At 44.2% G+C, this 26,649-nt stretch overlaps 1 protein-coding gene across 4 annotated transcripts in view; it reads left to right on the top strand.

Moving 5' to 3' along the window:
* The first annotated feature begins 320 nt into the window (after positions 1-320).
* Positions 321-26,649, top strand: part of nktr (natural killer cell triggering receptor) — a 92,367-nt gene continuing 66,038 nt past the window's right edge. For 3 of the 4 annotated variants that reach the window (XM_045702871.1, XM_045702870.1, XM_045702869.1), the window contains exons 1-3: positions 321-408; positions 8,742-8,825; positions 9,916-9,990. In XM_045702871.1, the coding sequence (XP_045558827.1) occupies positions 8,768-8,825; positions 9,916-9,990 (133 nt within the window). In that variant the 5' untranslated portion in view covers positions 321-408; positions 8,742-8,767. Of the gene's footprint in view, positions 409-8,741; positions 8,826-9,915; positions 9,991-26,649 lie in introns of those variants that run through there. The other variant, XM_045702872.1, reaches the window with a different exon arrangement.

Here is a 26,649-nt window from a genome sequence, read left to right as displayed (position 1 = left end):
GGTTCTAGGTCGATTTTGAATCATTTTGTACTAAGAGCCGATTGGGAGTAAAATGAGCCGAAAATACTCTAAAGTCTCGTCCCTAACCAACTCATCATATTTGATCTGCGTTCACCAGACAGTGTTAAAGGCATCGAAACGACTGCAGGGAGTCATATAAAAAGTTACACCAAACCGTCACAATCAGAACGCATCGGAACTAATGTCACGCTGGGAAGAGTTTAGCACGGACCTTTTAACATGACACAGGCGGCGGTCGATTGACTGATTTACAAATCACCTTGCATCAAATAACAACTCATTATTTGTAGATCGGTCAGCCAAATTACCCATGATCCATTGCAGTTTTGATCCTCGAACACGGCCATTGCGTTCACACACCGATCAGCTACGGTGCGCAGATCACAGGTAGGTAAAGCCTGCGTAGGTTGCTTAATCAAAACTATATTGTTTATTATTATTGGTTTTTTTTTAAATTAACGGTGGCATCTTGTCAACCTCTGGGAATCAGTAAACAACCGATGTTGTGGTGTTTAGCTCACCAAACGGCCTGGACATCGCAAGGTTAGCTAGCTTGCTAACTAACGTGTTAAATTGAGATTGCTAACGGTAGCTAGCTAATGAACGTATGCTAGTAGCCTACTACGGAGTCTTTCTTTAGCTAGTTGGCGTATAAACCAGCTTGATAAAACACATTCGTATCATATGTATTGTGCCTTTCCAAGAGTGCTAGATGGTAACAAACTGAGGAACGCCGTGGAGTCAGCCAGATCAGCCAACAACAGCCAAGTAAACATTGCATATCAAGTCACGGCGGATATGTCGATTTAGCGGGCATACTATGTGCTGGTACTATAATTGTTCAAACTCCAACACAAATTAACCTTGCAAACATGGCTCAATACTTAGCAGTAGCTACAGACAATATCCTAACTGAAAGTGAAAGTAGGTCAACAATAGGCGCGACTGTAACTACCTTTAGTGTTTACTGAAGATAGTATTTTCCGGTCGTTGAGTGCCCCACCGCTTGCTCTAAATCTAAATGCATCGCTTGCGTTACGGTTTTGGAAACAAGGAACATTTCGTTGATATTAGCGAGAGCTAATAAAAACAAGGTTCAATTATCGCAGATTTTTATGGGGTTGGGGTTCCCACACGGCTGTTTTTCCATGTTACAGCGCTTGTTAACGGAAACCAGACGGAAGACGGTTGACTACCTGTGGTAATTAACATTAGTTCTCTGCATCTCCGAACACATGCGGAAGATGGATGCCACAAATGCGTTACTACTGAAATACCGTCTGCTGCTAATGTTAAAACCGTGTACAGTAAATGTATTTTGCATTTGTGAAATTATTTTTGATACAATTTGAAAGTAGAGGGCTTAATGAACCTTACCGCAATTGAGAATACATTCGTGTTTAGATGGAGTTTTTGGCTGCCAAAGGAGCCTAACGTTACTCTTTAACTGGGCTTGGGTCGACAATGTGATCAAAAACATTTGCCCAGTTCAAAAAGGGCCTATGGTGTCATGTAACTTGGCAAAGTGTTTTCGCTACCAATCTAGCAGACATTCAATAGGCTATGGACTAGTTAAATACAATCAACTAGATACTGTGGGTCCTCCCTGGTATTCAAATCCATTTCCTTGTCCTCAAACCCTGCCTATTTTGGGTGGGGTGTCACTCTGTGTCCCAGTCAACCATGTCAAAAAATGTGAGATAAACAGCCAAGCTGGTGTTGTTTTGTGTCCCTTACAGTGGGGATCCCCCACATTTCATTTCCCTCAGCCAACAAGAAAAGTAACAAATGCCAAAATCACCAGCCGCTGCATAGGCTGTGTGAGTTTAAGGTTTGGGGAAGCATATTTTCACCATACAAATGCACCTTTATAATAAAGCAGTCCATGCATCCTTGCGTTTGCAGACCGATGTAAGGTACCCTACTATTCATAATGTGATGAGTAGATAGCATTAATCTAAATTATGACTATCCAATCACTGTTTTGCAAAAAAATACCATTCAATGCCTGCAATCATTGGGAAAAAAAATTGATGCCCTACGATTAAGATTATCCTACCAACGGGACATGAAAAATTGTAACGTCCTAACATCTTATGTTTCACCGAGATGTGGCTGAACGAAGGAACGGACAATATAGAGCTGGTGGTATTTTCCGTGCACCGGCAGAACAGAGACGCTACCTCTGGTAAGACGAGGGGTGGAGGGTGTGTGTCTATTTGTCAATAACAGCTGGTGCGCGATGTCTAATATTAAATAAGTTTTGAGATATTGAGGTAGCGTACCGTATGATAAGCTGTAGACCACACTATCTACCAAGAGAGTTCTCATCTATATTATTTGTAGCCGTCTATTTACCACCACAGAACGAAGCTGGCACTAAGACCGCCTACTCTATAAGGCCTCCCTGTGGCTCAGTTGGTAAGGGATGAGCATGGTGTTTACAACGCCAGGGTTGTGGATTCGATTCCCACGGGGGGCCAGTACGAAGAAAAAAAATCTATGAAATGTATGCATTCACTACTGTAAGTCGCTCTGGATAAGAGCGTCTGCTAAATGACTAAAATGTAAGAAAATGCTCACCCAGAAGCTGCGCGCCTAGTAGCCAGGGACTTTAATGCAGGCAAACTTAAATCAGTTTTACCAAATTTTTACCAGCTTGTCACATGTGCAACCACAGAGGAAAAAAAATCCTAGACCACCTTTACACCACACACAGAGATGCATTGAAAACTCCCCTGCCCTCCATTTGGCAAATCTGACCATAATTCTATCGGGAGACTAATCCGGACACTTATAAGAAATCCCGCTATGCCCTCAGATGAACCATCAAATAAGCAAAGCGTCAATACAGATTGAGGTTGAATCCTACTACACCGGCTCTGACACTCGTCGGATGTGGCAGGGCTTGAAAACTCTTACGGACTACAGAGGGAAACCCGGATGCATGTTGCCCAATGACGCGAACCTACCAGACGGGCTAAAGGCCTTTTTTTATGCTCGCTTCAAGGCAAGCAACACTGAAGCATGCACGAGAGCACCAGCTGTTCTGGATGACTGTGTGATAACGCTCTCAGTAGCCGATGTGAACAAAACATTTAACCAGGTCAACATTCACAAAGCCGCTGGGCCAGATGGATTACCAGGGTGTGTACTCAGAGCATGCGCGGACCAACTGGCAAGTGTCTTCACTGACATTTTCAATCTCTCCCTGACCGAGTTTGTAATACCTACATTTTTCAAGCAGACCACCATAGTCCCTGTGCCCAAGGAAGCGAAGGTAACCTGTCTAAATGATTACCGCCCCGTGGCACTCACGTCTGTAGCCATGAAGTGCTTTGAAAGGCTGGTTATGGCTCACATCAACAGCATCCTCCCGGACACCCTAGACCCACTCCAATTCGCATACCGCTCCAACAGATCCACAGATGACGCAATCGCAATCACACTCCACACTGTCTTTTCTATCCTGGACAAAAGGAACACATATGTGAGAATGCTGTTCATTGACTACAGCTCAGCATTCAACACCATAGTGCCCACAAAGCTCATCACTAAGCTAAGGACTCTGGGACTAAACACCTCCCTCTGCAACTGGATCCTGGACTTCCTGACGTGCCGCCCCCAGGTGGTAAGAGTAGGCAACAACACGTTTGCCACGCTGATCCTCAACACTGGTGCCCCTCAGGGGTGTGTACTTAGTCCCCTCCTGTATTCCCTGTTCACCCACGACTGCGTGGCCAGGCACGACTCCCAACACCATTAAGTTTGCTGACGATAAAACAGTGGTAGGCCTGATCACCGACAATGATGAGACAGCCTATTGGGAGGAGGTCAGAGAACTGGCAGTTTGGTGCCAGGACAACAACCTCTCCCTCAATGTGAGCAAGACAAAGTAGCTGATCGTTGACTACAGGAAAAGGCCGAACAAGCCCCCATTAACATCGACTGGGACTGTAGTGGAGCGGGTCGAGAGTTTCAAGTTCCTTGGTGTCCACATCATCAACGAACTCTTGTGGTCCAAACATACCAAGACAGTCGTGAAGAGGGCACGACAAAGCCTTTTTCCCCCTCAGGAGACTGAAAATATGTGTCATGGATCCCCAGATCCTCAAAAGGTTCTCCAGCTGCACCATCGAGAGCATCCTGACCGGTTGCATCACCACCTGGTATGGCAACAGCTCGGCATCTGTCCGTAAGGCGCTACAGAGGGTAGTGCGAACGGCCCAGCTTCCTGCCATACCGACCTATACAATAGGCGGTGTCAGGGGAAAGCCCATAAAATTGTCAGACTCCAGTCACCCAAGTTATAGACTGTTCTCTCTGCTACCGCACGGCATGCGGTACCAGAGCGCCAAGTCTAGGACCAAAAGGCTCCTCAACAGCTTCTACCCCCAAGCCATAAGACTACTGAACAATAAATAAAATCGTCAACGGACAATTTACATTGACCCCGCCCCCCCAGTACACTAATGCTACTCTCTGTTTGTTACTTATGCATAGTCACTTCGCCCCAGCTACATGTACAGATTAGTCTTCCTGGTAAAGTGTATTTGGAGCATGTGACAGTTTGATTTGAACTCGTATAGCGTAGAGGCCTGGGCTCTTTCCTTTTCCAACAGCCAGATCAATCGCCTTCAACTTGAAAGCTGCATCATATGCATTTCTCCGTGTCTTTGCCATGACGAGGGTGACAAAATGACTACCGTAATCAGAATGATGGGAAGTTTGAGAGCGCTCGATTTAATCTAAACAGTAAACCAAAAAGTTGTTTGACCTTAACCCGTTCGGCAATTTCATTGGTCTAATGAAAGCTTCATGCCGCCCAAAAACTGAGCACGTCACAGAATGTGTTTTTTGGGGGGGAAAAAATTGAAAGCGGGAAAAATCCATATATTAGCCGCGTCATTGTTTAAGCCGCGAGGTTCAAAGCCTGGGAAAAAAGTTGCGGCTTATAGTCCGGAATTTACGGTAGTATTTTCATTATCTTCTCTTTACAGGAATAGCCATTTTATTTCCAAACTATTTTACAGTTGCAACTATAAAATCTAATCATCAGGCTGCCAAAATTGCGCGCGCTACCTTAAGTGTAGGGAAGTGTCCATTTTGGGGGTGTCTGACTTCTGATTGGCTTAACCCTGATTGGGCTCCCGAGTGGCGCATCTCAGTGCAAGAGGCGTCACTATAGTACCTGGTTTGAATCCAGGCTGTATCACATCTGGCTGTGATTGGGAGTCCCATAGGGCGGCGCACAATTGGCGCAGTGTCGTCCGGGTTTGGCCGGAGTAGGCCGTGATTTTAAATAAGAATTTGTTCTTAAAAGACTAGTCAAATAAAGGTAAAAACCCCACCTCACCATGGCTAATAAGCTGGGCTTCAGTCATTTTATTTTCATCTCGCACAGTAAGTCAAGTCTTTCTATTTATAGTAGTTCCTCACAGTATTTTGGAAAAACTTTCAACACTCGTCACCTCTAATCTGCTGTTAAATAGGCTGTGGATATGCGTTTTCTATTTTACTGACTGTCAATTTCATATTCATACTAGTACCGAGTCTGGACTCAATCAATTTAATAAGGATCAAATGCTCCTGTCATTATTTAACCCTCCCGCTGTGTTCCGGTCGAATTGGACCGATTTACAAGTTCTCTCTGAAAAATGTAGTTCATTTAATCTGATTGTCATAAGATTCCATGACTTTGTCCACACAGGGCATCTGAACACACAATACATTTTGATGATTTTCATAACATTTTGGGTGTTTTATTTAACTTTTGTACACCTGTGGTGTTAACGGTATAAAAAAAAATGGCCGGTTATTCGAAATAAATGGGTGAGACTACAATTAGTGTATAAAATTGAGTTCAGGCATATGCCCATTCTTCAGATGGACACACTTCCTCTCGCAGACCCCCGGATGTGTGTTTGAACACACACACCTCACTCCCCTTCTTGGCTTCCATGGCAACCCCCACAGGAACCTTTCCCCAATATAATCTTTCCCCCCACAGGGACCACATCTGTTTGCATTCTCACAAACAATCGCAACATTGTTTCAATAATATATAGAACTTTTCTCAAAGCTCTTGTATGTAAAGCTTTTTTGAGGCCTTGCTCACAATTCATTCTGTGGCAGCACAATGACCGAACGATATACTGTATGTGAGGCTCTTGATCATATCTTTGATCATGAAACTGGTGAGGAGAGAGTCCTTGTTTAACTTTGTGTCAAAGTCGTCTGTGATAAATAGCACTATGTTTCATCTGAGTATTTGTTATATTGAAAATAATCCATACATTATGCTTTTTTTACTCAACAACGAGTTGTATGAGCTCAGCTCAATGAGGCCAACAGGCCATAAATTGCAAATAGGAGTTCAAAACTTGTAATGTTCACAAGAACTTTAGTTGATAAAAATCTAACATTAGGTGATAATATATGTATTATTATGGATTTATAATCAGCTATAATGGGGCGGTCATTTTGGACCAGGAACACATAATTAATTAACATGAAACGAACACAACAGGAGGGTTAATCTTGTAAAAGGCCTACAGTGCATTCAGGAAGTATTTAGACCCCTTCCCCTTTAACACATGTTACCTTACAGCATTATTCTAAAATGGATTCAATAAAAAAATGTCCTCATCAATCTACACACAATACCCCATAATGACAGTGAAAACAGGTTTTTAGAAATGTTTGCAATATTATTAAAAATAAAGTATTCAGACCCTTTGCTGTGAGACTGTCTATATAAGTTCCCACAGTTGACAGTGCATGTCAGAGCAAAAACCAAGCCATGAGGTCAAAGGAATTGTCCTTAGAGCTCCGAGACAGGATTATGTCGAGGCACAGATCTGGGGAAGGGTACCAAAACATTTCTGTAGCATTGAAGGTCCCCAAGAACACAGTGGCCTCCATCATTCTTAAATGGAAGAAGTTTAGAACCACCAAGACTCTTCCTAGAGCTGGCCGCCCGGCCAAACTGAGTCATCAGAGGAGAAGGGCCTTGGTCAGGGAGGTGATCTTCGGCGGAATGCACTCGGAAGGGCACCCACTTCCACAAGAAATGCTCATTTGTTCTGCTAAGTCCATAATTTATGTCCAAATACGTCCGTTTTGTTGACCCATCCAGAACACTTTACAATGCCATGTGGCGTGGACGCAAATCCATAGACAATGTTCAAAAGTTCCATTACCGTTTGTAGAAACATGTCAAACGATGTTTACAATCTGTCCTTTAGGGTATTGTTTTACGTAAAATTGCGATAATTTTTACAACCGGGCAATAGGTATTCATCCCAGAAGATAAATAACAAACAGCGAAGTCACGTGCACGCGCGTCGTGACACACCTGTCCTCAGACTGGCCAGTGATTGACTGAGCCACAATTTTCTGCCCGGTAACAGGTGACAGATGAAACCAGTTCCTGAAGATTGTTGACAGCCAATGGAAGCTTTAGGAGGTGCAACGTAAATCCTATGTCGCTGTAGTTTTTCAAGGGATTCAAAAGAAAAACTACATTTCTAATTTCTCCCACTTCCTGATTCAATTTTTCTCAGGTTTTTGCCTGCCATATGAGTTCTGTTATACTCACAGACACCATTCAAACAGTTCTAGAAACTTCAAGTGTTTTCTATCCAAATCTACTAATAATATGCATATTCTATTTTCTGGGCCAGAGTAGTAACCTGTTTAAATTGGGTACGTTTTTCATCCAGCCGTGAAAATACTGCCCCCTAGCCCCAAGAGGTTTTAAGGAATTGGCACCTTGCTTCATTGATATTTGACATACTGCACAGTATAAGGACTATGCTCGGCATTAAAAACCATAACAACCAACCCTGACCCTCAGTAATTGTTTCCCATCATCACGTGAAAGATATGGCAGCTGTTTATCTCGTGGCTTAACAAATGTATTAGATCTGCCAGAGATATCATGTTGAATCCTTTCTATATGTAGCAAGCCTGTGACTTCAGCTAACCAGGTTTTAAAAACTGGTACAGTCTCCTTATTCCAAAGGCTTAAAATTGTTATTTTTGCCATATTGTAGTGTTTTTGTTCTCAGTGGGTTAAAGTCGTTAGGTGCTGTGTCCTGCCTAAAACAGCAGTGTCCGGGACTAGTATGAGGTTACAGCTGTATACTAATGACAAACACTTACAAATATCCTGCCAGTATGTGTGCAGTTTGGGGCATGACCAGAAGAGGTGACCCAGGGTACCCTCTGCAGATTCGCACTAGAACGTGTGTAATTTGGTACAGGAACAGTGGAGTCTGTGAGTCACTTTGTATTGAATAAGTTGGTGTCAGGAGTTATATCTCGAAGGCAATCAGCCCAACATTCATCAGTAATCTCCATACCAAGGTCTTCCTCCCAGGTCTCCTTCAAATGTTGTGTGGATACTGAGTAATATGCTGTAAAGAGATCAAACTCTTGGAGCCAGGGGCGAGGTACATGAAAATATACAATTTGCGTGCAGGTGTAATTGCCTCAGTGTTACATCGCTTCGGAAGATGTCATAAGAAGTTAGATGCAGGGAGATCATACATTTCCCTCAACTATGAGAATGTGGCAAAAATATTTTTGACGTAAAGGTCTGCATATAGTAGTAATGCCCTTTCTCTTGCTCTCTCCCCCTTTTTTCTCTCTCTTGCTCTCTCCCCCTTTTCTCTCTCTCTCTCTCTCTCCCCCTTCTCTCGCTCTCTGCCCTGCAGGTGTCCCAGTCTGCTCTGTAGTCAGGATGGGGGTGAAGGAGCGTCCTCAGTGCTACTTTGATGTGGAGATCAACAGAGAACCAGGTAAGACAACCACCCAGTGATGGCTCACTGCCAGACAGGAAGAAAACACTGAGACAGGACTTTGCTGCTCTGCTCTGTCATTCTCATTCACGTTTTACGTGTAGCCTTGGATAGGCTTGTTGCACTATTGAAAGCTGAGACCAGATTTTTTACCTAGTCGGCTCTGGGATTCCAACCAACAATCTTTTGGTGACTGGCCCATCGCTCTTATTTGAAATGCAACAGGATATTAAATCATAAAGCCACAGCTAGACTGCTAATATCAACAGTAATTGTTTTATTGTGCTCCAGATTGGATGTGTGCCCTATTTACCTTTTTACTGTAGAATACTGTACAACCTACTGCGTACAGTAACAGTATATATACAGGGAGAGCTGGGTAGGTGTTTCCATACTCTGGGGAGCATGCTAGGCAGGTGTTGACGGGGGGGGTCCAGGGCGTAGACGGGGGGGGTCCAGGGCGTAGACGGGGGGGTCCAGGGCGTAGACGGGGAGACGGGGGGCCGAGGGGGGGTCCAGGGCATAGACGGGGGGTCCAGGCCGTAGACGGGGGGGTCCAGGGCGAGCGGGGGGGTCCAGGGCGTAGACGGGGGGGGTCTAGGCCGTAGACGGGGGGGGTCCAGGGCATAGACGGGGGGGTCCAGGCCGTAGACGGGGGGGGTCCAGGGTGTTGATAATGGCAGGGACAACTAGGGCCGGGACCATACCAGTATCGCCATACTCGTTAGTATCATAGCAAAGAAACAAAACGGGAAGCGGATTGAACTTCTTTAGGAAAGCAGCCCCAATAGGCTCTGGATGACAACTAACATGTCGTCCAGAGTCAAATGTATTTATTTTCCAAGCTATAGCTATATATACACTATTTTACATACAGCAGGTTTTTAAAGGACGAAGGAGCGGTTTTATGTATTCATTTTTGCCATTGAAAAAATCTTGCGATACTGGTATTGTCCCAGCCCTAGTGATAACTGCGGTGTTGAGATGATTGGTCAGGTGCTATACTGCCATTAGAAATATTTATTGGCCAGAGAGACCTGTCAGCCCAGGATATGTTTCAGATTGATTCCTCTGTTCTGTTCTGTTTCAGTTGGACGTATAGTCTATCAACTGTTCTCCGATGTCTGTCCCAAGACTAGCAAAAACTTCCTCAGTTTGTGCACTGGTGAGTATTGACCAGACACAGCAGGTCTGGATGTTTCATCCACAGAGCTGAGTTCCAACTCAACATTACATGAAGCCTATCTTAACCTCCATGTTTGAGATGTATGAAATGTACCTCGTCTATAATGAACATCCAGTTAGACATTACCTCCAATACCATGAAGACATCTCTTCCTGGAGGAAGAGCAGCTGCAGGATGTGGTGAAAGTGCCACACAGTCTGTCCCTATCTGAGATAGTGTTTCGGGATGAAGGCATACCAGTCTGAATTACATGTATGATGTATGTACTAGGCATGGCGTGTACAGTAGTGGTGTGAACATTTAAACAAAATGTAATTGTTATTGTTAAGAAAAAAAATAAGAACAGTGTCGTCGTCCCTCGGTGCAGTATTCACTAAACTACCACTAACAGATCCGATCATCATCCCAAAAATTATACAAATAGGCCTACCTAACGCGACGCCGCTGTGAGCCTACCTAACGCGACGCCGCCGTGAGCCTACCTAACGCGAAGCCGCTGCGGGCCTACCTAACGCGACGCCGCCGTGGGCCTACCTAACGCGACGCCGCCGGCGGGCCTGCCTAACGCGACGCCGCCCGCGGGCCTGCCTAACGCGCGCGCCGCCGGGCCTGCCCTAACGCGCGCCGCCGCGGGCCTGCCTAACGCGACGCCGCCGCGGGCCTGCCTAACGCGACGCCGCCGCGGGCCTGCCTAACGCGACGCCGCCGCGGGCCTGCCTAACGCGACGCCGCCGCGGGCCTACCTAACGCTGAATACAACAGTGAAATGCTTACAAGTCCTAACCAACAATGCAGTTTAAAAAATGTAATAAATTAAAGTAACAATTAAAGAGCAGCAGTAAAATAACAATAGCGAGGCTATATACAGGAGCTACTGGTACAGAGTCAATGTGCAGGACACCGGTTAGTGGTGTTTCTTGAGGTAATATGTACATGTAGGTAGGGTTATTGAAGTGACTAGACATAGATAATAACAGAGTAGTAGTAGTACCAGCAGCAGCAGTGTAAAAGGGGGGGGGGGGTAATGCAAATAGTCCGGGTAGCCATTTGATTAGATTTTCAGGAGTCTTGTGGTTTGGGGGTAGAAGCTGTTTAGAAACCTCTTGAACCTAGACTTGGCGCTCCGGTACCGCTTGCCATGTGGTAGCAGAGAGAACAGTCTATGACTAGGGGTGGTTGGAGTCTTTGACAATTTTTAGGGCCTTCCTCTGACACTGCCTGGTATAGAGGTCCTGGATGGCAGGAAGCTTGGCCCCAGTGATGGACTGGGCCGTACGCACTACCCTCTGTAGTGTCTTGCGGTCGGAGGCCGAGCAGTTGCCGTACCAGGCAGTGAAGCAACCAGTCAGGATGCTCTCGATGGTGCAGCTGTAGAACCTTTTGAGGATCTGAGTACCCATGCCAAATCTTTTCAGTCTCCTGAGGGGGAATAGGTTTTGTTGTGCCCTCTTCACGACTGTCTTGGTGTGCTTGGACCATGTTTGTTTGTTGATGATGTGGACACCAAGGAACTTGAAGCTCTCAACCTGCTCCACTACAGCCCCGTCGATGGGAATGGGGGCATGCTCGGTCCTCCTGTTCCTGTAGTCCACAATCATCTCCTTTGTCTTGATCACGTTGAGGGAGAGGTTGTTGTCCTGGCACCACACGCCAGTTCTCTGACCACCTCCCTATAGGCTGTCTTGTCATTGTCGGGCCTACCACTGTTGTGTCATCGGCAAACTTAATGATGGTGTTGGAGTCGTGCCTGGCTGTGCAGTCATGGGTGAACAGGGAGTACAGGAGGGGACTGAGCACGCATGTGAGCATGTGAGCATGTGTTGTTACCTACCCTTACCACCTGGGGGCGGACCGTCAGGAAGTCCAGGATCCAGGTTCAGAGGGAGGTGTTTAGTCCCAGGGTCCTTAGCTTAGTGATGAGCTGTGAGGGCATGCAGAGCTAAAGTGAATGAATAGCAATCTCACATAGGTGTTCCTTTTGTCCAGGTGTGAAAGGGCAGTGTGGAGTGCAATAGAGATTGCGTCGTCTGTGGCTCTGTTGGGGTGGTATGCAAATTTTAGTGAGTCTGGTTGTTTCTGGGATAATGTTTATTGTGAGCCATGACCAGCCTTCATGGCTACAGATGTGAGTGCTACGGGTCGGTAGTCATTTAGGCAGGTTACCATAGTGTTCTTGGGCACAGGGACTATGGTGGTCTGCTTGAAACATGTTGGTATTACAGACTAAGACAGGGAGAGGTTGAAAATGTCAGTGAAAACACTTGCAAGTTGGTCAGTGCAGGCTCGGAGTACACGTCCTGGTAATCCGTCTGGCCCTGCGGCCTTGTGAATGTTGACCTGTTTAAAAAGGTGTTACTCACATCGGCTGCGGAGAGCGTGTTTCTTGTTTGCTTATGGCGGTATACAGCTCATTGAGTACGGTCTTAGTGCCAGCATCGGTCTGTGATAGTTTGTAGACAGCCACAGTGGCAAGAAAAAGTATTTGAACTGAACTTCATCTAAGTCTCAATAATAGACACACAGTGTGCTTAAACTAATAACACCTTAATTATTGTATTTTTCTTGTCTTTATTGAATACATCATTTAAACATTCACAGCGTAGGTTGGAAAAAGTATGTGAACCCCAAGGCTAATGACTTCTCCAAAAGCTAATTGGAGTCAGGAGTCAGCTAACCTGGAGTCCAATCAATGAGATGAGATTGGAGATGTTGGTTAGCGCTGCCTTGCCCTATAAAAAACACTCACAAAATTGAGTTTGCTATTCACAAGAAGCATTGCCTGATGTGAACCATGCTTCAAACAAAAGAGATCTCAGAAGACCTAAGATTAAGAATTGTTCACTTGCATAAAGTTGGAAAGGGTTACAAAAGTGTCTCTAAAAGCCTTGATGTTCATCAGTCCACTGTAAAACAAATTGTCTATAAATGGAGAGAGTTCAGCACTGTTGCTAGTCTCCCTAGGATTGGCCGTCCTGCAAAGATGACTGCAAGAGCACAGCGCAGAATGCTCAATAAGGTTAAGAAGAATCCTAGAGTGTCGCTAAAGACTTACAGAAATCTCTGGAACATGCTAACATATCTGTTGATGAGTCTACGATACGTAAAACACTAAACAAGAATGGTGTTCATGGGAGGACACCACGTAAGAAGCCTCTGCTGTCCAAAAAAAACCCATTGCTGCACATCTGAAGTTTGCAAAAGAGCACCTGGATGTTCCACAGTGGCAAAATATTCTGTGGACAGATGAAACTACAGTTGAGTTGTTTGGAAGGAACACACAACACTATGTGTGGAGAAAAAGGCACAGCACACAACCATCAACCTTATCCCAACTGTAAAGTATGGTGGAGGGAGCATCATGGTTTGGGTGTGCTTTGCTGCCTCAGGGCCTGGACGGCTTACTATCATCGACGGAAAAATGAATTCCCAAGTTTATCAATACTTTTTGCAGGAGAATGTAAGGCTATCTGTCTGCCAATTGAAGGTCAACAGAAGTTTGGGTGATGCATCAGGACAACGACCCAAAAGACAGAAGTAACTCAACAGAAGAAAATACGCCTTCTGGAGTGGCCCAGTCCTGACCTCAACCTGATTGCGATGCAGTGACATGACCTCGAGAGCGGTTCACACCAGACATCACAAGAATATTGCTGAACTGAAACAGTTTTGTGAAGAGGAATGGTCAAATTCCTCCTGACCGTTGTGCAGGTCTGATCCGCAACTACAGAAAAAGTTTGGTTGGGGTTATTGTTGCCAAACAAGGGTCAACCAGTTATTAAAACCAAGGGCTCACATACTTTTCCCACCCTGCACTGTGAATGTTTACACAGTGTGTTCAGTAAAGACATGAAAACGTATTGTTTGTGTGCTATTAGTTTAAGAACAATGTGTCTATTGTTGTGACTTAGATGAAGGTCAGATCATATTTTATGACCAATTTATGCAGAAATCCAGGGAATTCCAAAGGGTTCACACACTTTTTCTTGCTACTGTACAAAAATACAGAACCTCTCTAGGTGTAGATAGTGCGGTCTACAGCTTATCATGAGATACTCTACCCCAGGCATGCAAAACCTCAAGACTTACTTAAATATCGTGCACCAGCTGTTGTTTACAAAATACATAGTCCGCCACCCCTTGTCTTACCAGAGGCTGCTGTTCTATCCTGCCGATACAGTGTAAAACCCTGCAGCTGTATGTTGTTCATGTTGTCGTTCAGCCAGGACTCTGTGAATCATTAGACTTTACAGTTTTTACTGTCCCGTTGGTAGGTTAATCTTGCTCGTAGGTCATCGATTTTGTTTTCCAATGATTGCATGTTTGCCAATAGAACGGATGGCAGTGGGGGTTTACTCGCTCGCCTACGAATTCTCAGAATGCAGCCCGACCTCCTCCCCCTTTTTCTCCGTCTTCTCTTCACGCAAATGATGGGGATTTGGGCCTGTTCCCGGGAAAGCAGTATATCCTTCATGTCGGACCTGTCGGATTCGTTAAAGGAAAAAGTTTCTACCAGTTCGTGGTGAGGAATCGCTGTTCTGATGTCCAGAAGTTATTTTCGGTCATAAGAGACGTTAGCAGCAACATTATGTAATTTAAAAAACAGTTACAACGCAAAAAAACGAACAAAATAACACTGTTGGTTAGGAGCACGTAAAATGTCTGCCATCCTCTCTGGTGCCATTCTATGGGATTATCTGATGGAAATTGAATGCTATACCACGTGAATGCTATAGTCACCGTTCTACATCTGTAGTGGACAAGAGATTGAATTCAGATTGTAAATTCAAGCGTTGCTTATATAGCTCGGGGTGGCGTCAGGGCATATTGATGGTCTGAGTCAAGGATGGCTTTAGAGTTCTAAGAGTTTAGAGTTCCAAGTTTAGCTTTCCGAGTTTTGTTTAAATGAGAAGAATAAGAAATAATTTCTCCTCTAAAATAGGCCTTAAGTGATTGTCTGATTTGGAAAAAAGAAAATGATCAATAGAAGTGGAGATAACGAAAGTCTGCATCAGACAGGAGAAGAGAATTGGATCTCCAGAGAGGAGCGTGGGTTTGTCCTGATAGGGATATGTCGTGGGCTAAAGGTCCATGGTCAGAAATTACAATGGGTAAATATTCAAAAGAGTTGACATTTGTAAGTAACTTATGATCAATAAAAAATGGTCAATATGAGAAAAAGAATACTCTCTTGCCTGGGGAATCTGAAATCTACAGGGATCTGTACACCCATTCTGAGCCATAACATCTGAGAAGGACTTTGACATAGCAGAAGGAGACATTGTTCTGGGGTTGGAGCGGTCTGAAGCCGGGCTAATAAACACAATTCAGATCCCTGCCAAATAGCAAAAGATGGGTGTTCAGAGAAGGGATTTTCCCCCAGAAACCCATTGGCAAATTCAACATCAAAATTGGGAGCATATACATTGAACCAATAGTACAGGTGTGTTCCAAATGGTGCCAGTTGTGATTTAAGAGTCTCCCATTACTCTCTGAAATAACATCAGTAGTAGAGAAATGTATTATTTTACTAACCAAAAGTCCAACCCCTCTGGCTTTGGAGTTAAGGTCTGAATGTAAAACCTGACTAAACCTGGAGTTTTGTAGCCTTGAGTGATCTGTAATGCGTAAAAATGACCTTATCTGCTTTCAGCTTTTTCAGGTGAGAGAAGACCCTAGACCTCTTGACAGGATTGTTCATTGTGAATTCCAAGATAAAAGCTTAATAGGATTAGGCCTACCTATTCCCATATTACTGTTATTAGTGTTGCTAGCCATCTAAAATATTGAAAGGAAAAAGATGTGAAAACAGACCAAGCGTTTGCAAAGATAACAGAGAACTGATGAAGAAAACAAATGGGACCAAACCCAAAGTCTCCAGTGAATGGAGACAGCAGGTTGAAGTTTGCGCAGCTTCGATGCATATAAACAGAACCTTCCTATTCTAAGTACATTTGAAAAGGCTTTCACAAAATGGGAAAGTAAGTCAACAGATAACCCCGTAACAGTAAAACGGAGCCGTCCTGACTCAGGGAGTCTCCAATCAGTGTCTGTACATGTACGAGTGATCAATAGGGCGTAATAAAGTGGTGAAAAGTCCTTCAGTCAGTATCAAGATGTAAAATCAAACAAAGGAAAGCTCTGCAAAAGCCTGGAATTGTAGCCATGCATTACTATGCTAGCCATCCAGCCAAATAAAAAGCACCTCCCAAAAGTGTAGCTTAAATAACAACCACACAAGACAGTATTAGTCATATCAGAGTTCAATAACGTCAGTGTTTCTGCCTGGTAGAAAAGGAATGGCAACATGGGGGGGGGGAAGGCTCTGTCGTTTAAGTCAAAACATGCCTTCGACTTAGAGGCTAGGCTAGGCTAGGCTAGGCTATGCATGCTACCTGGCAAAAGAGTAGGTCATAGATCCAAGATAAGGCTCAGAAGGGACTGTTAAACCACTGCTGGGCGTCCTCGTGGGAGTCAAACCGTAGCTTCCCCCCAGCATGTTCAATGTGGAGACGAGCGGGGTGAGAAGTTCACTTTTTTTCTCATGAAGGTTGTGTTTCACATCGAGAAATGTAGGTCTTTTCTTGGTGACATTTGAGCTAAGGTCAGGAAAGATGAACACCTTGCGTCTGCAGAAGTGTAGCTGGTCTCTGCCCTGCCTCTGGAGGATGAGCTCCTTGTCACGGTACTAGTGAAAACGGACGATAAACGCTCTAGGCTTGGAGTTGTCGTCTCCGCCCGCTGGGGAGGGGCCAATGCGGTATCCAGCTTCGCGGGTGATGGAACGATGGCCGGACCTCCACAAAGAATTCTGACATGAACTTAACCGAGTCCACCCCTTCACGTTTCTCTGGTATACCAACAAAACGGCGAGAATGGGATTCCAGGTCATTGACCAATCAGCTTTTGGTTTTTGGAGCTCAGATGGGTAATTGTTTTCTCAAGGGCTACTATGTGGTCACACAGTTCATGTTCAAAGCCATCAATTCGGCGGCCTTGTTCATCTGCAGTAGCTCGCACACCATCCAGGACGGCGGAGAAGGGGGCCATCGATGGCAGTTTTGAGCTGAGGGGCAATGGTAGCTTTAATTTCCAAGACCAGAACCGTTCGGAGGTTCTGAAGGTCAGTGGGGAGTGTGACCGCGTGAGACACTAACGGTTGGACTGGAGTCGGCACCATTACCGTTCACGTTTGCCATCGCGGTTGAAATGTTACAGGTCTTCTGCTTCTCAGCTTCTTCTCCATTCACATGCTGAACCAGAAACATATTTCCCTATTTTAATCAACCAGTCCATTTTGAATTTGTGATTTAAGCTGTCGGGATTTGGCAAAGAATGTACACGAAGTATGTGGACACCTGCTTGTCTCATTTCAAAATCATAGACATTAATATGGAGTTGGTCCCCTCTTTGCTGCTATAACAGCCTCCACTCTTCTGGAAAGGCTTTCCACTAGATGTTGGAACATTACTATGGGGACTTGCTTCCATTCAACCACGAGCATTAGTGAGGTCGGCATTGATGTTGTGCGATTAGGTCTGGCTTAGAGCTGGGCGATATGGCCTAAAAATCATGTCTATTTTTTTCAAACTTATGTGTGTTTCTACAACTTGATTGGAGTCCACCTGTGGTAAATTCAATTGATTGGACATGATTTGGAAAGGCACCCCTGTCTATATACGGTCCCACAGTTGACAGTGCATGTCAGAGTAAAAATCAAGCCATGAGGTCGAAGGAATGGTCCTTAGAGCTCCGAGACAGGATTGTGTCGAGGTACAGATCTGGTGAAGGGTACCAAAAAATGTCTGCAGCATTGAAGGTCCCCAAGAACACAGTGGCCTCCATCATTCTGAAATGGAAGAAGTTTGGAACCACCGAGACTTTTCTCAGCCAGAGTCCGGACTTCAACCTGATCGAACATCTCTGGAGAGACCTGAAAATAGCTGTGCAGCAACACATTTATAGACAGGTGTGTCTTTCCAAACCATGTCCAATCAATTGAATTTATCACAGGCGGACTCCAATCAAGTTGTAGAAACATCTCAAGGATGATCAATGGAAACAGGATGCACCTGAGCTCAATTTCGAGTCTCATAGCGAAGGGTCTGAATACTTTTTGAAATTATATATTTGCAAACATTTCTAAACCTGTTTTCACTTTTATCATTAAGCTATTGTGTGTATATTGATGAGGATTTTTTTTAATGCATTCTAGAATAAGGCTGTAATGTAACAAAATGTGTAAAAAGTGAAGGGTTCTGAATCCTTAACAAATGCACTACGTGTTAAATGTAAAATAATATATATTTAAAAAAACATTTTTTTTCCACATACACCGGAAATGTGTTGTTTACAGGGTCAGCCATAAAAGTACGGCTCTAACCACTAGGCTTCCTCCCGCCCTCAGTATGCGATACATACTGGACCGTTGGAGTGGTTGTACTAGAGGCTGGTTTCTGACTGCCTTCAGATGGTGTTAATGAGCAAGTTAAACCACATGAGAGACTTTCAGAAACCTGATGACTGTTCAGATAATAACATGTTGTCTGGAGGCTGGAGACAGGATTTTGAACCACAGTGGGTCTCTGTCCCTCTGGCAAGCTGGGGAGGTGTTAGGATGGGAAATTAGAGTATTTATGAGGAGAGGAGAAGGGGTATAGGGAGGGCTGTGCTTTTGGACAGTTTTCCGACGCTCACACATTTCTCTCCAGTAGTTCAAGTGGTGTTACAGGGGTTTCGGTTTCCTTTAAATCCCAATAAGAGACACCGGGACAGGCTTCCAGAGAGACCAAGCATGCTGACGGGGACAGGTGTGGGCGGAGGTGATAGGGGAGGAAGGGGGCGAGGAAGAGGGCAAGGGTGGTGTAGCCGGTCTCGGTAGTCTCCATGTCGGTCTCTCCTTGCATGTGTATTTATATTGTATTTATTATGGATCCCCATTAGTTCCTGCCAAGGCAGCAGCTACTCTTCCTGGGGGTTTATTATGGATCCCCATTAGTTCCTGCCAAGGAAGCAACAACTCTTCCTGGGGTTTATTATGGATCCCATTAGTTCCTGCCAAGGCAGCAGCTACTCTTCCTGGGGTTTATTATGGATCCCCATTAGTTCCTGCCAAGGCAGCAGCTACTCTTCCTGGGGTTTATTATGGATCCCCATTAGTTCCTGTCAAGGCAGCAGCTACTCTTCCTGGGGTTTATTATGGATCCCCATTTAGTTCCTGCCAAGGCAGCAGCTACTCTTCCTGGGGTTTATTATGGATCCCCATTAGTTCCTGTCAAGGCAGCAGCTACTCTTCCTGGGGTTTATTATGGATCCCCATTAGTTCCTGCCAAGGCAGCAGCTACTCTTCCTGGGGTTTATTATGGATCCCCATTAGTTCCTGCCAAGGCAGCAGCTACTCTTCCTGGGGTTTATTATGGATCCCCATTAGTTCCTGTCAAGACAGCAGCTACTCTTCCTGGGGTTTATTATGGATCCCCATTAGTTCCTGTCAAGGCAGCAGCTACTCTTCCTGGGGTTTATTATGGATCCCCATTAGTTCCTGCCAAAGCAGCAACGACTCTTCCTGGGGTCCAGCAAAATTAAGGCAGTTTATACAATTTTAAAACATTACAATACATTCACAGATTTCACAACACACTGTGTGCCCTCAGGCCCCTACTCCACCACTACCACATATCTGCAGTACTAAATCCATGTGTATGTATAGTGTGTGTGTGTGTGTGTGTGTGTGTGTGTGTGTGTGCGTGTGCGTGTGTCTGTGTCTATGTTTCTGTTGCTTCACAGTCCCTGCTGTTCCATAAGGTGTATTTTTATCTGCTTTTTAAATCTGATTCTACTGCTGCATCAGTTACCTGATGTGGAATAGAGTTCCATGTAGTCATGGCTCTATGTAGTACTGTGCTCCTCCCATAGTCTGTTCTGGACTTGGGGACTGTGAAGAGACCTCTGGTGGCATGTCTTGTGGGGTATGTATGGGTGTCCGAGCTGTGTGCCAGTAGTTTAGACAGACAGCTCGGTGCATTCAATATGTCAATACCTCTCACAAATACAAGTAGTGATGAAGTCAATCTATCCTCCACTTTCATCCAGGAGAGATTGACATGCATATTATTAATGTTAGCTCTCTGTGTACATCCAAGGGCCAGCCCTGTTCTGAGACAATTACAATTTTCCTAAGTCCTTTTTTGTGGCACCTGACCACACGACTGAACACTAGTCAAGGTGCGACAAAACTAGGGCCTGTAGGACCTGCCTTGTTGATAGTGTTGTTAAGAAGGTAGAAACTAGGGCCTGTAGGACCTGCCTTGTTGATAGTGTTGTTAAGAAGGTAGAAACTAGGGCCTGTAGGACCTGCCTTGTTGATAGTGTTGTTAAGAAGGTAGAAACTAGGGCCTGTAGGACCTGCCTTGTTGATAGTGTTGTTAAGAAGGTAGGGCATCACTTTATGATAGACAGACTTCTCCCCATCTTAGCTACTACTGCATCAATAATATGTTTTGACCATGAGTTTGCAATCCAGGGTTACTCCAAGCAGTTTAGTCATCTCAACTTGCTCAATTTTCACATTATTTATTACGAGATTTAGTTGAGGTTTAGGGTTTAGTGAGTGTTTTGTTCCAAATACAATGGTTTTAGTTGTTGAAATATTTAGGACTAACTTATTTCTTGCCACCCACTCTGAAACTAACTGCAGCTCTTTGTTGAGTGTTGTAGTCAGTTCAGTCGCTGTAGTAGCTGACGTGGATATTGTCATCCGCATACATAGACACAGTCAGTGGCATGTCATTAGTAAAAATTGAGAAAAGCAAAGGGCCTAAACAGCTACCCTGGGGAATTCCTGATACTAAGTGGATTATATTTGAGAGGCTTCCATTAAAGAGCACTCTGTTCTGTTAGACAAGTAACTCTTTATCCACATTATAGCAGGGGGTGTAAAGCCATAACACACAAGTTTATCCAGCAGCAGACTATGATCGATAATGTCGAAAGCTGCACTGAAGTCTAACAAGACAGCCCCCACAATCTTTTTATCATTAATTTCTCTCAGCCAATCACCAGTCATTTGTGTAAGTGCTGTGCCTGTTGAGTGTCCTTCCCTATAAGCGTGCTGAAATTCTGTTGTCAATTTGTTTACTGTGAAAAATCATTGTATCTGGTCAAACAACATTTTTTTTCTAGAAGTTTACTAAGTGTTGGTAACAGGCTGAATGGTCAGCTATTTGAGCCAGTAAAGGGGGCTTACTTTTCTTGGGTAGCGGAATGACTTTAGCTTCCCTCCAGGCCTGAGGGCACACACTTTCTAGTAGGCTTAAATTGAAGATGTGTTAAATAGGAGATGCAATATCATCTGCTATTATCCTCAGTTATTTTCCATCCAAGTTGTCAGACCCCGGTGGCTTGTCATTGTTGATAGACAATAAATGTTTCTCCTCTTCCACACTGACTTTACGGAATTCAAAAGTACAATTCTTGTCTTTCATAATTTGGTCAGTTATACTTGGATGTCTAGTGTCAGCATTTGTTGCTGGCATGTCATCCCTAAGTTTAATTATCTTGCCAATGAAAAAGTCATTAAAGTAGTTGGTAATATCAGTGGGCTTTGATGAATGATCATCTGATTAAATTAATGAAGGAGCCGAGTTGGCTATTTTCCCAACGTGTCATTTACGGTGCCCCAAAGCTTTTAACTATCATTCTTTATATAATTTATCTTTGTTTCATAGTGTCATTTCCTTTTATTTAGTTTAGTCACATGATTTCTTAATTTGCAGTACGTTTGCCAATCAGTTGAGCTGCCAGACTTAATTGCCATACCTTTTGCCTCATACATTTTACATTTTAGTCATATAGCAGACGCTCTTATCCAGAGAGACTTACAGTAGCGAATGCATACATTTCATACATTTTTTTTCTCCGTACTGGTCCCCCGTGGGAATCGAACCCACAACCCTGGCGTTGCAAACACCATGCTCATCCCTCTCAACCATACAATTCTTCAATTCCTAATCAATCCAAGGGGATTTCAGTTTTTACAGTAATTTTCCTAATGGGTGTGTGCTTATTAGTAACTGGAATAAGTAGTTTCATAAATGTGTCCAGTGCAGTGTCTGGTTGCTCTTCATTACACACCACAGACCAGCAAATATTCTTTACATCATCAACATATGAATCCCTACAAAACGTATTATATGACCTCTTATACACTATATTAGGCCCAGCCTTTGGAACTTTGGTTTTCCTAGATATGGCTACTATATTGTGATCACTACATCCTATGGATTTGGATACTGCTTAGCAGCAAATATCTGCAGCATTAGTAAAGATGTGACCAATACATGTTGATGATTTAATTCCTGTGCTGTTTGTAACTACCCTGGTAGGTTGACTGATAAGCTGAACCAGGTTGCAGGCACTGGTTACAGTTTGACGTTTTTCCCTGAGTGGGCAGCTTGATGAAAGCCAGTCAATATTTAAATCACCCAGAAAATATACTTCTCTGTTGATATCACATACATGATCAAGCATTTCATACATTATCCAGATACTGACTGTTAGCACTTGGTGGTCTATAGCAGCTTCCCACCAGAATGGGCTTTAGGTGAGGCAGATGAACCTGCAGCCATATTACTTCAACAGTATTTAACATTATCCAGATACTGACTGTTAGCACTTGGTGGTCTATAGCAGCTTCCCACCAGAATGGGCTTTAGGTGAGGCAGATGAACCTGTAGCCATATTACTTCAACAGTATTTAACATGAGATCCTCTCTAATCTTTACAGGAATGTGGTTCTGAATATAAACAGCAACACCGCCACCACTGGCATTTCTGTCTTTTCTGTAAATGTTATAACCATGTATTGCTACCACTGTATCATCGAAGGTATTATCTAAGTGAGTTTCAGAGATAGTCAGAATATGAATGTCATCTGTTACAAGCAAGTTATTGACTTCATGGACCTTGTTTCTCAGGCTACATATGTTAATATGGGCTATTTTTTAGCACTTTTCTGGGTTGTTGATTGTTTTTAATTGCTTTACTGGGAAGCTTATCAGAGGTAGACTTACTCATGGTATTCAAATCAATTTTATTTGTCACATACACATGGTTAGCAGATGTTAATGCGAGTGTAAAGAAATGCTTGTGCTTCTAGTTCCGACCATGCAGTAATATCTAACAAGTAATCTAACCTAACAACTACCTTATATACACAAGTGGAGCTGATGGTGCAGGGTGAGCTGCATAAAGTGGTCTTCCTACTATTGAATACCGCCTCTGTGCTAACCGTGTAACTCTGGGTTACAGGCTCATGATTACTGTTTACAATAGCTGGAGGATAAACAGATGTATTCGGTGCAATTAGGGGTACATAAATTAAATTACTTTGTGTTTGCCAATCCCCCTTCCTAAATATGAGTGATATTTAGGAAGGGGGATCGACACCCCCTCACATCCCAATCCATCTCTCTTCTCTTGAAGACAACTGTTAATTCACGTAGACTTGAGTGTTCCTTCCATGTGTTATGTGCATTAGAGACTTACAACAAAAAAGTGACCTAGCCAGTGGTCACAGTTCTAATCCCTACATTCTCTTTTCCCTCCGTCACGTCTCGATCTGACCTGAGCTGCGCACCCAATCTCCCATTAGGCCTGCGGAAATGACTGCCTATAGAAACATCTGACTCGATACACAAACAAAACTGTAGACAAGCTACGCTAGTATGTGGACACCCCTTCAAAATGAGTGGATTCAGCTATTTCAGCCACACCTGTTGCTGACAGGTGTATACAATTGAGCATACAGCAATTCAATCTCCATAGACAAACATTGGCAGTAGAATGGCCTTACTGAAGAGCTGTGACTTTGAACGTTGCACCGTCATAGGATGACACCTTACCAACAAGTCTGATTGTCAAATGTATGCCCTGCTAGTGCTGCCCCGTTCAACTGTTAGTGCTGTTATTGTGAAGCAAAAGCGTCTAGGAGTAACAACGGCTCAGCTGCGAAGTGGTAGGCCACACAAGCTCGGACCGCTGAGTGCGTAGTGTGTAAAAACTGTCTGCCCTTGATTGCAACACTCACAACCGAGTTACAAATTGCCTCTTGAAGCAACGTCAGCACAAGAACTGTTCTTTGAGGGCTTCATGAAATGGTTTTCCATGGCCGAGCTGCCACACACAAGCCTAAGATCACCATGAGCGATGCCAAACTTCGGCTGGAGTGGTGTAAAGCTCGCTGCCATTGGGCTCTGAAACAGTGGGAACCCGTTCTCTGGAGTGAATCACGCTTCGCCATCTGGCAGTCCGACGGACGAATCTGGGTTTGATGGATGCCAGTGGAACGCTACCTGCCCCAATGCATATTGCCAACTGTAAAGTTTGGTGGAGGAATAATGGTCTGGGGCTGTTTTTCATGGTTCGGGCCCCTTAGTTCCAGTGAAGGGAAATCTTAACGCTACAGCGTTCAATGACGTTCTAGATGATTCTGTGTTTCCAACTTCGTGGAAACAGTGCCCCCGTGCATAAAGCGAGAGGTATAACTTCACAAGCCCTGAATAAATTACTGTGTTTGAAATGCGGTGTATTTGACCTTTTAATTGTACAACATCGCATATTTAGAGAACAGTGTACACTACCGTTAAAAAGTTTGGAGTCACTTAGAAATGTTCTTGTTTGTTAAAGAAAAGCATATTTTATTTGTCCATTACAATGACATCAATGACATCAAATCAAAGTTTATTTGTCACGTGCGCCGAATACAACAGGTGTATTTCACCTTACAGTGAAATGCTTACTTACAGGCTCTAACCCAAAACAGGTATTAGGTGAACAATAGGTAGGTAAAGAAATAAAAAGACAGTGAAAAATAACAGTAGCGAGGCTACATACAGACACCAGTTAGTTGGGCTGATTTGAGGTAGTATGTAGATATGGTTAAAGTGACTATGCATATATGATAAACAGAGAGTAGCAGCAGCGTAAAAGAGGGGTTGGGGGGGCACACAATGCAAATAGTCCGGGTAACCATTTGATTACCTGTTCAGGAGTCTTATGGCTTGGGGGTAAAAACGGATGAGAAGCCTTTTTGTCCTAGACTTGGCACTCCGGTACCGCTTGCCATGCGGTAGTAGAAAGCACAGTCTATGGCTGGGGTCCTTGACAATTTTTATGGCCTTCCTCTGACACCGCCTGGTGTAGAGGTCTTGGATGGCAGGCAGCTTAGCCCCTCTGTAGTGCCTTGCGGTCGGAGGCCGAGCAGTTGCCATACCAGGCAGCGGATACAACTGGTCAGGATGCATTCGATAGTGCAGCTGATCAGAAATGCAGTGTAGACATTGTTAATGTTGTAAATGACTATTGTAGCTGGAAACGGCTGATTTTTTTTAATGGAATATCTACGTAGGCGTACAGACGCCCGTTATCAGCAACCATCACTCCTGTGTTCCAATGGCATGTTGTTAGCTAATCCAAGTTTATAATTTTAAAGGCAGTTTGCACTGTTCTGTGAAGGGAGTGGTACACAGCGCTGTTCGAGCTCTAGGGTTTCTTGGTAATTTCTCGCATGGAATAGCCTTCATTTCTCAGAAGAAGAATAGACTGACTTTTTTTAACCCAAAGCATCGCCCGGCGGAGGAGAGGCATTCGAGGCGGTCTGCTGGTTTAACTTAGGAGGCGTGCCCACCACCCACTGCTTCAGAGTATATTACTCGCTAATGTTCAGTCTTTGGATTACAAAGTTGATGAGCTTAGAGCAATTATTTCTTTCCGGAGAGAGATCGGGGCCTGTAACATACTTTGTTTCACGGAAACATGGCTCTCTCGGGATACTTTGTCGGAGTCAGTAAAGCCAGCAGGATTCTCAGTACATCGCGCAGACAGGAATAAATATCTCCGGGAAGCAGAAGGATGGAGGGGTGTGTGTCATGATTAACGACTCATGGTGTAATTTCTAGGAACAGACAGGAACTCAAGTCATTTTGTTCACCCGACCTAGAATACCTCACAATTTAATGCCGACCATATTATCTCCCAAGAGAATTCTCCTCCGCCATCGCCACGGCCGTTTACATCCCACCTCAAGCCGATACCTCGACGTCCATCAAAGAACATCACTGGACTCTATGCAAACTGGAAACCACATATCCCAAGGCTGCATTTATTGTAGCTGGGGATTTTAACAAGGCAAATCTGAGTACTAAGCTGCCGAAGGTCTATCAGCATATTGACTACTACTCACGCTGCTAAGACTCTCGACCACTGCTATTCAAACTTCCGGAATGCTTACAAGGCCCTCCCCCGCCCTCTTTTCGGCAAATCTGACCATGAATCCATCTTGCTCCTCCCTTCCTATAGGCAGAAACTTAAACAGGAAGTACTCGTGCTTCAAACTATTCAACGCTGGTCTGACCAATCGCAATCCATGCTTCAGGATTTTAGCAGGGACCCCAGACAATCACGGGCTACAAAAGGAAAACCAACCATGTCGCCGAGACTGACGTCTTGCTTCCGGACATATGTATATACTGTATTCTATACTATTCTCCAGTATCCTAGTCACTTTGTTTACATATCTGCATTACTCATCTCCTATGTATATACTGTATTCTATACTATTCTATGGTATCTTAGTCCCGTCTG

This window comes from Salmo salar, chromosome ssa19, assembly GCF_905237065.1.
Source record: "Salmo salar chromosome ssa19, Ssal_v3.1, whole genome shotgun sequence".
NCBI classification, from domain to species: Eukaryota; Metazoa; Chordata; class Actinopteri; order Salmoniformes; family Salmonidae; genus Salmo; species Salmo salar.
Note: the sequence above shows the minus strand (reverse complement) of the source record. Positions and strands in the feature narration are given on the sequence as shown.